The 13,270-nt window shown below is 40.1% G+C and overlaps 1 protein-coding gene across 1 annotated transcript; it reads left to right on the top strand.

Moving 5' to 3' along the window:
• Positions 1–5,993, top strand: LOC126386170 (fibrous sheath CABYR-binding protein-like). The gene is made up of 4 exons (XM_050038339.1): positions 1–241; positions 2,023–4,245; positions 4,491–4,600; positions 4,703–5,993. The coding sequence occupies exons 1-3, from the start codon at positions 169–171 to the stop codon at positions 4,592–4,594; spliced, it is 2,400 nt and encodes a 799-aa protein (XP_049894296.1). The 5' UTR covers positions 1–168; the 3' UTR covers positions 4,595–4,600; positions 4,703–5,993.
• Positions 5,994–13,270: the final 7,277 nt, after the last annotated feature.

The raw sequence follows: 13,270 nt of genomic DNA, 5'->3' as shown, positions 1-13,270 counted from the left end.
GTGTGTCACTTCAACGTCTCAACAACGTGTGTCCTCGCTGACACTTTACACGTGTGCCTCAACCCCTTAAACATATTCCTCCATAGTGGGGGCAGCGCTCTGACTGCAGTGTTGGAGGTACTGGAAGTTGTTTGACTCTAATGAAAGGACTCTGACAAGACGGACATCATGTTCAAAGCTTCTTCTCTGCTACTGCTGACCCTGGTCCTATGTGTTCAGCTATGCTCATCAGCACCGATACGTAAGCCATACATTTCCTCTGCACTCTTTGACATAAGCACAATTATTTTAAATTAATTGGCTCTAAATCAGTGATATAAAAAATGATTGCACAGCTGCCTCTCTGGGAAATAATATAAGCCTCATAAAATACTATAGGCTGTTAATATATATTTAGATTTCTACATATTGTATATGCAAAATTATGTTAATAATAATTCTTACTGATGTATTTTCTTGGTTGTAATTATTGCAACTAATTCAGCAGATTGCCGGAGTTACAGTTCTTTAATATTTGTTGATTTATGATCACATTAATGTCAAAATTCCCCTGAATGCACCCATTTAATTCAGAAATACATCACATAAGTGTGTAAATATGTTGTTTAATAGGGTAAACCTGTGTTTGATATTTTATGATTGGTAGGCTTGGAGTTGACACAATCTAAGACAGGGAAAGGTAAATATCGCTTGAGGTGTTTTCCAGCTATGAGTAATAAAATATATGCGTTCAGTTTGGAAAATGAGCTCAGTCACCCCCATAAATCAAGAATAAAACTTCTGCACCTGACAGCGCCGATGTGATTAACTACCAAACTCAAAATACTTTCATTGCCAGTTCAATGACACACCTGCTCCTGTTAGCATGCTCCCCTGTGAGACACGTGGACTAAACTTGGATCTGTTTGTATCAGGTCCCTGGAGATCTTCCTAACTGTTACATAATCAGCCATCGTTCAGAGCTATAGTGTCCTGTAGGGCTGACTTTTGGGACAAAAGCTGCACTTATGCTTAACCTCAGGTCCTTACAATTAGTGTTACAATTAGTGTTTAAGTCCAAACTATTATTTACTGAATGCTGCTGTCAAATTGAACTGAATTGTATTGTCATATTTGGGGCTTGTATGTATTTATTTATGTGTTTTAGCAAATCATAAGTAAACTTAAAAGGTACAGCTGGTGATTTTTATGAAAATAACTTTGTGTCATGTTTGCTGTAACTGTGAATGTATTCTGAGTCTGAGTCATGACGGCATGGTCAGCAACCAGTCAGAGCTCAGGAGTCTCTAACAGTCAATCATGTCAATCACTCTGTGAACTTCAGTCAAATCATTAAACTAGGCAGCACTGACCAAATATGAATCAAGATTCTGTTATTGCATTACCTATTTCTCACCTCAGATGTTTTTTTAGCTGTAAAATGAGAAAGCTGGTCTGGCCCGTGGGCGGTGTTTGGTGCTTTACCTGTCTGTGTCCAACATGGACACCGGAGCAAACTTTTCCATTTTACAGCTAAACAGTACACTAAAAGATGTTCCTGTAAACATCTGAGGTGAGAAATAGACTGCAGTTCATGAGCAGTGATTCATGATTGACAGCTGCATTAGAGACTCCTTGGAAGTGCTACAAGGCAATAGAGTAGGCATAGAAATATGAGATATATATGAGATATCTGACTAATTTCATGCTGTATGAATATAGTGACAATTTGAATCAGATTTTTTTTCTAAAAGTTAACAAATGAAGCTTTAATAAATACATTTATTTCACATTACTGACAAATTCTATGAACATTTATACAACATAAAAATGAAAGTGTAAACAAATCTATAGATTAACTTTATCAACTAAAATACATTTTAGAAAATCCCCAGTTTTAATGTTCTGATATTTAATAAAATATATTCTAGGTATATAAGGGTTCCTTTGTTGTCTAACTTGGAGAACAAACCCAGTGGTTATGCTGTTGATGCACTGGAGAACCAGTTCAAGTTGTAATTGAGTCTCTAACTTCTATTGCAGCTGCCAAAGTTGGTAAGTCCTCTGGACCAGGACCAGGACCAGGGGAACTTGCACCAGTAGCTAAAGGCCAGAGTAACTTGACTAAGGTGAAAAAAACAGTTCAGAAGAAAGTCATTCCAGCTGTTGCACCTAAAGCAGCTCCACCTCCTGTGGAACCACCTGCTGCAGAAGACATTCCAGTTATTGCAAAAGAACCAGAACCAATTGTCATCGAAGATCAGGTCTCTGATGCCCCTCAAGAGCCTTTGGCTGCAGTGGAGGAGAAAACTGTCCCTGAAGAAGTCGCCCTAACAGACGCCTCTCCAGATGAAGCCACAGAAGAAGTTGCCCCAGCTGCTGCTGTAAAGAGTGAAGAGCAATATGTGGAGGATCCAGCTCCAGAAGCACCGATCCCAGTCATTCCTTTAGAAACATCAGAAGATGAAGCTCCAGAGGCAGAAGATGAAGCTCCAGAGGCAGAAGATGAAGCTCCAGAGGCAGAAGATGTAGCTCCAGAGGAAAATGTAGAAGAAGAAACTGCTGTTGCTGCAGAGGGTGCTGCAGAAAACACATCCCCAGAACAGCAGGATCTGGAGGATCCAGCTCCAGCAGTACCAATCCCCATTATCCCTGTAGAGGCCCCAGAAGATGAAGCATCAGAGAAGGATGCTGTAGAAGAAGGTGCTCCAGAAGAACCTTTACTTATAGTCCCTGATGACACTACAGAAGTCGAACCTGCTCTGCCAGAAGAAGAGGAATCTGTTGTCCTCGTCGTTGCAGAAGTTGAACTTGAGACAGAAGAGGCAGGTGAAGGTGAACCTGCTGCAGAGGAAACAGCACCAGAGGAAACAGCCCCAGAAGAACCTGCTGTCATTGTTGCCGTGGAACCTGCTGAAGAGGAGCCAGATCAAGAGGAACCGGAGGAAACAGTCCTTATAGTTTCTTTAGAAACAGAAGAGGAGGAAGCAGTTGTTCCAGTGGTCCTGGAAGAAAATGCTGAAGTGGATCCTGCTACAAATGAAGAACTCGTTCCCAGTACGCTGGACGAGGAGGAGTCTGTTGCTCTGCTTCCTGTAGAGCTTGAGACTGAAGAGGAAGGTCAAGTGGAACCTGCTGAAGAGGAAACAGCACCAGAGGAGTCAGCCCCAGAGGAACCTGCTGTCGTCGTCCCTGTGGTACCTGCTGAAGAGGAGCCGGATCAAGAGGATGAAGAGGAAACAATCTCCATCATTTCTTCAGAAACAAAAGACGAGGAGGTTGCAGAGGAACATGCAGAAGAAGAAGAAGAAGCAGCTGCTCCTGAAGTTCTGGAAGAAAATACGGAAGTGGATCCTGTTACGAATGAAGAACCTGTTCCCAGTACGTTAGAAGAAGAGGAATATGATGCCCTCCTTCCTGTAGAGCTTGAGACCGAAGAGGAAGGTGAGGTGGAACCTGCTGCAGAGGAAACAGCACCAGAGGAGTCCGCACCAGAGGAACCTGCTGTCATCGTTCCTTTGGAGCCTGTTGAAGAGGAGCCGGATCTGGAAGAAGAAGTTACAGAAGAATCAGTCGAGGTAGTTTCCCCAGAAGAGCCAGACGAAGAAGCTCCAGAGGAGGATGCAGAAGAAGAAGCTGCAGAGGTTCCTGTCCCAATAGTCCCAGAAGAAGATGCAGAAGAGGACCCTGCTACAAATGAAGAGCCTCTTCCTGATGTACCAGAAGAAGACGAATCTGTTGCCCTTGACACAGAAGAAGAAGCTCAGGAGGAAGAGGCTGCAGAGGAAATAGCCCCAGAAGACCCTGCTGTCGTTGTTGTTGTTGTTGTGGAACCCACCAGCGAGGAACCAGCTCCAGAAGACCCAATCCTAATCATCCCCCTGGAAGATCCAGAAGAAGATGCTCCAGAGGAAGTTGTCCAATCAGATCCTGTCCCAACGGAAACAGCCCTGGATGAGGACACAGCAGGTGACAGCGATGCAGAGATACTTATCACACCTGTCACTGAGACCCCATCTAAGAACGACACCTTAGATGCAGCACTGGATCCGGTTGAGGAAGTCCCAGTAGCTGCAACAGATGCTCCTGCTGCAACAGAGATCTTAACTGAAGCCCCAGTTGAACCTGACACAGCTCCTCCTGCCCCAGCTGTCTCTGAGGAAGAAGTCTTTGCGGCTCCTCTGGAAGGTGGTGATGGCACCAGCATAGAGACGCACAGTGATGATTCTGAAGCTACAGCTATATTAGTCGAAGATGAACCTGCAGGTAAGAATTTAACACTCCACTATGGTGGGCCTCTTTGTCGAAGATTCCAGGATGTAACTATTACCAATTACAGTGACATTAAAGAATATAAGTGTGAGAAAGTCTACAAGAATCCTGTGGGGCACAGTCAGCGTTGTGAGGACATGTTCATGTCTGCGTAAGAGCTCAAAGTGAGAAAAGTTAAATATTACTGCATGTAGCAATTACAAGTGTTGATTTCACTAATGACAGTATTGGTCTCCCAGGTCTGTTGAACAGAGGGGCAGTGCTCGGTGCAGCATTCTTCACGCTGATGTGTTTTATCGTATTCGGGATTGCCTGGACAACCATAGCTAAGAAACTGCGCTGAATGAAAGTGAGTTCTTTTGATGATTAAGTGGCTCAGAATTCACTTCTCATAGCATGGTTTACAACACTGTCTATAAATTTGCACTGACAGTTATTTCTCCTGTTTTAGGACATTGGCGTAAATATCGAACAGACAAATGAAATAGCTGTTTGATCATACGTGCAGAAACTGAAGCACTGTGCTGAACAAGTTTCAAGGCATTGGATCTTTGCTGAAGAAAGCCTCCAGTTCTCCAAGGTTTGGACAGCAAGAAAACCACGATAATACCGGAAACCAGTGATGGAGGAGGTAATAGATAGTCTACTTCAGTAACAGGAGTAATACCCCAATATAAAAAAATAGTATATAAGTCCTATTCGTGATTTACTTAAGAAGAAATATGGAGCTATCATCAGCAAAAGATATGCCTAAAGGTAACAGTATTCTGCAGCAGAATGCCCCCTGATGCACTGATGTGTAAGCAGTTGTTATCGCTCCTTAATATCAGTGCAGACTGGCAGGGCAAGAGCACCACTGGTGGCCTGGTAATGACACAATGTTCTTTTTTATCTGATGAATTCTTTGATTGATCTATAGAGTGAAACTTGTTGCGAGTGAATCACGAATGTCAATGCTTTTCTATCTCCAGACTGATGGTAAATGTCATTGTGATAATACTATTATTGTCACCGTCACGTCTGTTTATGTAAACGCCACCAATGACTAATGATGACTTATCAGGGTCTTGAAGGGTTTTCCCATTTCATGAGGGAAGATTTCACCCACTGCCCCTTTTATCTCTGTTCCAAGGGGCAACGGGACACATGAAAACGAGGGGTGGGGTAAAAATAAGTTATGGGATTTATGAAAGTGCATCATGTTGTACAGGCTTATCATAGGTTTGGTATCAAAAATCCTACAGTCCAGTTGTGAAATAAATGTAGTGGAGTAAAACGTTCATCACCAGGGCGGTCATGCTCTGTAATATGTAGTGTACATGTTTATGAATGTTCTGATTTATCTGAGTGATTGTGTTTTGATTTTTAAATGTATAAATACTGAAAACTTTAATGCACTTGTAACTTTACTTGTCGAGCTTTTTTGGTTGTGGATCATTAAAGACAAGGTCAGAGCGGGTATCCTGATTGTCTTCCTTCTTGTGGTTGCTCAATCAGATACCATCCAGCCTTCAATCACAAAATGTTCTTCATGTACTATATGTACATTTCCACTGGCCTCATGACTCATACGTACAGGACAGTCCAAGGCATGCATGAAAAAGCACACGCCTCCTAAATGCTGTCTAAGAGCCAAGTAGACCTATCACTTTTCCTGCCTGTTATGTGGCATGAGACGGAGAGCTCTCCTATCAGTCTCATTTTGGCATGCTGCTGTACCAGCTATATGTTACTGCACACAGTAAATAATTTTAGGATGGTGAGGGGGACATGGTGTACCAAGTGAGAGCTTCAGACTGTGCTCTGTATTAAAACTGCACCCAAGTGTGATTGTTTTCTGCTTTTAATTGAAATTGTTTTACAGAGCTTGTATGTAATAATAGCAGCCTTACAAAACCTGGGAGTAAAGACACAAACAAAATCATTTTTAGCACTTTTACACATTTACAGCAGTTACTACGGCTTTTACATGTAGAAGCCTCAGTAATTCAGCTGTTAGTTAAGTGTTTATTTATTCAGGATGTGTCAGTGAGAACAAATGACAGTATAACATCACATCAAGACAAATCAGTCACACAAAGCAGTCATCACAGACACTGATTAAATAATGACAAAGTGTCATTGTTACCTGTAATAGATGTCATGTGTCACCAGAAAACATGACACACATGTTTTGGTCTTGTCCTTGTCTACAAGGTGACTGAGTAGCAGTGCTGGGGGGTAACTAGTTACATGCAACTAATTACAGTAGTAAAATTATAAAACAAATGTAAATGTAATCAGTTACACCTACTGAGAAAAAAAGTAATTAAATTACAGTAACTAATTAAAATGTTGGTAATTACAAAAGGGTTACATTTGACTATATTCTTTTTGGTAAATATTCTATATGTAGATTATAATATTCATTATGCTGCTTCGCATCTTTTGGCCATCAGCTGTTTCAATTAAGTAGTTACATTAATTATTACATTTTTAATAGGGTAACTTGTAACCTATAACCAATTACATTTTAAAAGTAACCCTCCCAACACTGCTTCTTTCTTCAAACACCTTGCCGAGGTATTAAACATCGTGTTGACACTGTGTGCAGAAATGGCCATTTCTGGAATATTATGAGCTCATTAAACATTTAGGAGGACAACAAAGGACAATATTATCTTTGTATCCTCACTAATATGTAGAAGAATATTGCTGGAGTGAAAGTCACCATTTGCCCCCGAAGCATCTCTGTGGTTTAAAGACCTCATGATGTTCTTAAACCTGGAGAAAATTAAGGTCAATTTGAGAAACTCATCTTGGAAAATTTAAGACTGTTTGGGGCCCTATGTACAATTCATTGTACCAGTAAATTAATAAATGTAGTTATCAATTAATTAATTAATTAATTAAAAATCTATATATATCTGCAAAAGTAAATTTTATATGTAACACCCAGTATATTTAAGATGCATATTAAATGTTGGCTATTTTGTGTATAAGTAATAATAACCCCTTTTCTTTAAAGACTGACAGCTTTTTAGATTTTTGCCTACATACATTATTGATGAATAATGTATGAATATGCCAGATTAACCCTCTGGTTCTTCAGCAGTCAAATAATTTATTCATTAAAGTTTTTGATATTAAAGTTTGATGTACTTGTGATACATATGGTCTCCTTTTTAGATCATCAAGTCCATAAGCTGATAAATACATAAAATCAAGTGTATCCACATTGAATCAGTCAGTTTTCTCCTTGTTGTCCTGAATATAAAGATTTCTGTTGCTAATGTTGATGTATATTAAAAAAAGTATTAGACAAATAGAGCATAGTGTTAGTTCAGGCAGAGCAGGAGTCAAGCTCAGCTTACACATCCCATCTATGTCAGCTGATCTCAAGCAGCCCAATCAGCTGATTGATCAGCTGACTCCCTTCTATGCATCCAATTAGCAAATCTCACTCAGGGCACCCTATTTAAGCTTCCACAGCCTGCCTATACCTTTGCTGCTTCCTCTGCAACCCGCCTCCATCCCATTTCTTCTTTTCATGCTGCTGACTAGTCAGTGTCATTTCTGTTGTCACCGATACCTGCTCTGTTCTGGACCTGAGGGGGTCTTTGCTGATGCTCTCCTTGTTTTAGGCCAATCATGTATGCACATGGAAGGGCAGAGAGGTCCCAGAACAGCGCTGTACCCCCAAAAATATCTCGCTGCAAAGGAAAATAAAGGTTTTCTTTGACTAAAGTGGTCATGACTGAAATCAGGTATCTACCATCCAAAGTTAGTGTTTTTAGTACAAAACTCAATTTGTTACTATCCTTTAGCTGCAGCTGAGCAAGGACACACTGCCTGATGAAACACAAAGAGGACTACACTTTCAATGTCAGCGACGGAGGATAAAATCTACAGCCCTCATTTGTGTAAAACAAATTTGATGCTTTGGCAGTCTGAGTTTAGACAAATCAAGTGGATATCTTCCAAAGTTATTATTTTTTGGAACAAACTTCCTCTTTGTGTTTCACTGGACAGTGTTTCCTTGCTGGTCTGTAGTAAGGGACAGTAACAAAAAGAGGGAGTGTTGTATTACAAAGGCTGTAACTTTGGAAGATATCCACTTGATTTGTGTACCTCAGACTGCTGAGGCATCGTATTAGCTTCAGATGAACGTTGGAATATATTTCTGCACAAAAACAAGGGCTCCCATCACTTACATTGGAAAAGCATTAAAGGGAAACTTCACCAACAAAGTAACCACTTGTATATCAGTTAGTCATGTTTCACGTTTTACTTTGATATCATGAAGAAAACTATATCAAAACATCAGTTTACAAACTCTCAAACAACTCACGCAGTATAATCCACGTCTCATTTGTTCAGTCAAATGCTCAATACTTCCCAAACACATGTATTTTTGCTTAAAAAGAACTCAGTATTAGAGTCTGGCTTTGAAGAGCGTATAGATAAGTTTCACTTTCACTTCAGTTTTAAATAGTAAGGTTTTAGCTGGAGTTGTGTTAGAATTTGTAAACTGATGTTCTGATATAGTTTTGCTATTGTTAAACCTGGTTTCCCAATCGATCAATAAGTTCATTGTTTTCCATGGAGGAATGCGAGAAAAACAGTTCATGAATTCAGGGTGACGCTCCATGACTAATGGATTTACAAATGGTCATTTTGTGGGTGGAGTGTTCCTTTAAAATGAGATCTTCTAATTGCCAGTATGAACTGAAGGAATAATTAGACCATATGGGCACCTCCCTATTGTTTGGCTGTGAAACTAACCTTTAAGGCAATGATGCTGAACTTATGGTCCGAGGGCCAAATCTGGCCCGTGATTGGGTGCAGGGTGACCAGCGGAACGTTATGTAATTCAGAATAAAAATAAATTGATTCACACTGGGATGTTTTTTCTATGTTTAATGTAATTTAAACACCATGAAAATAGAACTTGTTTATCTAAAAAACAATAAAGTGCCAGGTAAAGATCCCTGCTGTACCCCTGACAGGTGCCTGAAAGAGTAGATTTGAGGATCATTGGTGTGAAAGATTTGTTTGTTCTTTTGAAGTATCCATGAGGAAGTTTGTTTGTGTTCAGCTTGAGCTCAACCTGCTGATTGTACAGTAAAAGGACAGCGGAGAGTGGGAGGAGGTTGAAAACAGTCAACTTTAAAAATATATAAATATACTAATGTCTGTTTATTAATACACACCTAGCCACTTGTCATTTTGTTAAAGTGGCCCTCGGGCAAAGCAAGTTGAACGTCCCTGCTTTAAGGGAGCCCAGCATGATTTGTCCAAGAACGCTCATAGGTGACGGACAACCTCATGTGGAGGGTGAGGAGTTACGGCTGTAATAAAAAGCAGGAGGACCTGTGACATCTGTCCACCTGATGGACATGGTAAGGTCATCAGGGTGGAGCAGGGGTGGAGGAGTTTAGTATTGCTTGAGCAGTGGGAGTGAAAGCTTGTGAACAGTGGGTCATGAATCAGCACACCTGGTTGAGAAACACTTTAAGCTCAGAGGTTACAGACACTAAAGGAGCTGAGCTGATAAGGTGCATGACAGGTCCACAGGGTGAGTGTGTCAGAACATTACTGGGATGTTTCATGGTGAACCACAAAGAAAACTCATATTGTATTGTAATAATATTGTTATCTTATATCTTATATCCAATCAATATAAGGACTCTAAGTATCTTACTGAATGCCAGACTTGTAGAGTAAGAACTATGTTTCCTTGTGTGGCATGAGGTCACACGTTATATTTTGGTAATTATTTACTGGAGGAATAGATTTATGTAAGAAAGCACAACTAGAATACTGCATGTTGACTTTGTTGCATGATTGCTCCTGTTCACTGTGCAGACAAGGTTTGAAGTTTTGCCACAGAGAAACGAACAATCAGACATGGAGATCACACATCCGCTCACATTTGTTACAACTCATCTAACAGTTTCTCGTCAGTTGTAGTGCTGCTCTGACGGGTGAAAATTATTTGCATTTAAGTCCTGTTCTTACTAGTTCACAAACCTTCAGGCACAGACTTCAGTCTGAAGAGGACACAACCTGTTTGTGGTAGCACAGCAGCCTCTAGTGGCCGCAGACATTACCTGTAGATAACGATACCATCAGATCACGATAACCTGGCATGCCCTTTGAGAACCAGTGTGACCACAGAATGTGGGAAATGAAGTTACAACATATCCAAACAGGAACTGAGTGCTACTGAGGCTCATTTAGGTTTCAACAGCTGCAGACTGCAGACACGGAGGCCACGTACACACATGCATTTTAGTTGTGTTTCGTGGTAATTTGGTTAGTGAGATAGTTAGTTAGTTAGTTTAGTTTATTTGATATAGACATAACAGTAGTTTTTTAATGTTTATAGTGAAATGCTAATCTGCAACGCCTGTCCAAATGAGGCTTTTTAAAGGTTAAGATAGAAAAAAGAAAAGAAAATACATTCACAAATCCAAACACAGAAATATATCTTCATGTACATACACAAAATTCAAAATGCAGTGGTGTCTGTGGTGGTATCAGGTGTAAGAAGTGTGTTGTCTGAGCTGTTGTTATTGTCCGTGTACCAAGAGCAATTGGACTGCATCCCTTTAATATCTCTAGTTCTATGAGGCCGTCATGGACAAGCTACAGGATTGTTTCACAACATTACTGGACCGTCATATGGATTTTGCATCAATGGGATTAATGGAAGGATCATGTTGAGGAGCTGTTTGAATGCGGATGTTTGAATGTGGTTGTTTTATTTTATTTTTTAGCATTTATTTACACCCCTTTAACATTGATGTTTTGTTTATATAGTTGTTTTATTTTATTCTTTATACTTATTATATTCAAACACCCACTGTAACATTGGTGTTTATATGTTTTCATTTTTCTGTTTGTCTGCTGTATGTTTTATCCTGTTGTAAAGTGCTTTGGGACCATGTCTCATCTTGTTTTTACCACTTTAAATAAAATTTGATCAATTGATGTGAAGACTTTTGCTCCAAAAGAACAAACACAATCAGTTGCCAGTTTACTAAGTACATGTAGCTAGAACTAATGCATGATACTGACACATTTTGTGTATCGCATGTAAATCAGTAGGGATAGGCTGAATACCAGAAACACCTCTCACTAAACTGCAGTACAGCTCAGCAGCACTACAAACTACATCATCGACCAAAATGACCGCACAGTTAAATCAACACCTCTCTCAAACAGTAATAAAAGATTAAATGAGGGATTTATTGCACAACTTTTGTAGTAGACTTAATTAGTTTTAGCGGGGTGTACCTAATAAACTGACAACAAAGTGAATATAGTATTTTTTAAAAACTAACCCTTTAACTTTGCTCTCATTGCTACTCAAGTAAAAGAAATTGCATGCTGTGTGTTTACCCACTACTGAAGCTATGAGTCAAAGAAAATTGTTCCTACATTAAACCACTCACAACAAGGTTAGCAGATTATCTTGAGTAACCGGGTCATGATCTCTCAAAAGACACATTCCTGTTGAGTTTGTCAGATGTGTTTCTGGCACTTTGAAGCACCACAAGCTGAGTGACTTCTAGTTCCATTATGTTTAAGAGAGGGCAGACATCTCTACAGCCGATATCTCCAACACTCTGCAACTCACAACCAAAACAATCTAGACTCATAAACAGCACTACAGGTAAGAGGGAAAATATGATTTTGGGGGGTGAACTGTCCCTTAAAAGCATTGGCTTGCAAAATGGTTATTTTGAACCATGGGATTGTGGCAGAAAATTTTGAGCATCTGGTGAATTTTCATGCACCAATTTGTGCCTTTTCTGCATCAATTTGTCAGAAAAGTCCTCTGCTACTTCCATGTCTTTACTGAGGGAGACAAATGCAAATGTTCTAAATATCCTCCTGACACCCTGTGTCCTCATGAGGACATCACATTTTGGGTTAACTTGACGTCATACTTCTACCTTACTTAGACCTGTTGTCCTCAGTCATGGACACTTTGTATGCCATCTAGCGGTAATAAGACCATGATACACTATTCCTCTTAAAACAAGATGGCAGCCATCTCTGCCAAGTCAGTCTGCAGCCAATCCTGACACTAAAGTGGACAAGGTCCAAAACCTGAACACGTTATTTATGCAAATTAGGTTCACTGGTGTCCGTAGGTGTGAATGTGAGCATGAATGGTTGTCTGTCTCTATGTGTCAGCCCTGTGATAGTCTGGCGATCTGTCCAGCGTGTACCCCACCTCTTGCCCAATGTCAGCTGGGATAGGCTCCAGCCCCCCCACAACCCTCAACAGGATAAGGGGACAGAAAATGAATGTTTGTAGTTTGTTATGGCAACAAATTTGACCAATTTTAGTTGGTAACAAGTAACAAGCTAATACACTGCTAATTAGGAATTTGAGGACATTAGGACTTTAGTATTGTCTTGTTTGAGGACACCAGGACTTTATAATCATCGCATTTTAGGACATTGGAACTTAATTATCATTGATAGTGTGTCGTTTGTTTTTTTTACTTCTAGGGTCCTACCTATCTAAAATGGCTTGGAGAAATTAAAAATGCACACCAAACAAAGGTTATTGAGGGGGGGTGTGTCCCCTGTGCCCTGTGTGAAATTAGAAGTTAACTGAATTAAACTGAATCACACCAAACATATTTTATGCAGCATTTTTCAGGTAATCCACTCACTTATTTTGAATTACTCACTTTTAGTTGTCAGGTAGTTTAGAAGTGAGTTAAAGAATATGACAAACTGTTCACCATCAAATAAAAACACACCACAGGCAAACAATTTAATGCAAAATATATTAAAGTTGAGGGCATTTTTATCATCAGAATAACACCTTTCAGCCTGCATTTGCCTTCTTTTATTGAGTTCTTCTCAGCTATTCATGGATGCACAGATGGCACCAGCCTACAGGCCCATTATGCTCAGAGATGAATCTAAGCAAGGTACTTAATTGGCATGGTTTCATGTTCGGCTGCAGCGTGGACAGGACTGGAGCCTCTGCCTGCAGGAGAGGACACCGGGG

This window comes from Epinephelus moara, chromosome 24 (genome assembly GCF_006386435.1).
Source record: "Epinephelus moara isolate mb chromosome 24, YSFRI_EMoa_1.0, whole genome shotgun sequence".
NCBI lineage: Eukaryota > Metazoa > Chordata > Actinopteri > Perciformes > Serranidae > Epinephelus > Epinephelus moara.
This window is presented reverse-complemented; position numbering and strand designations above follow the sequence as displayed.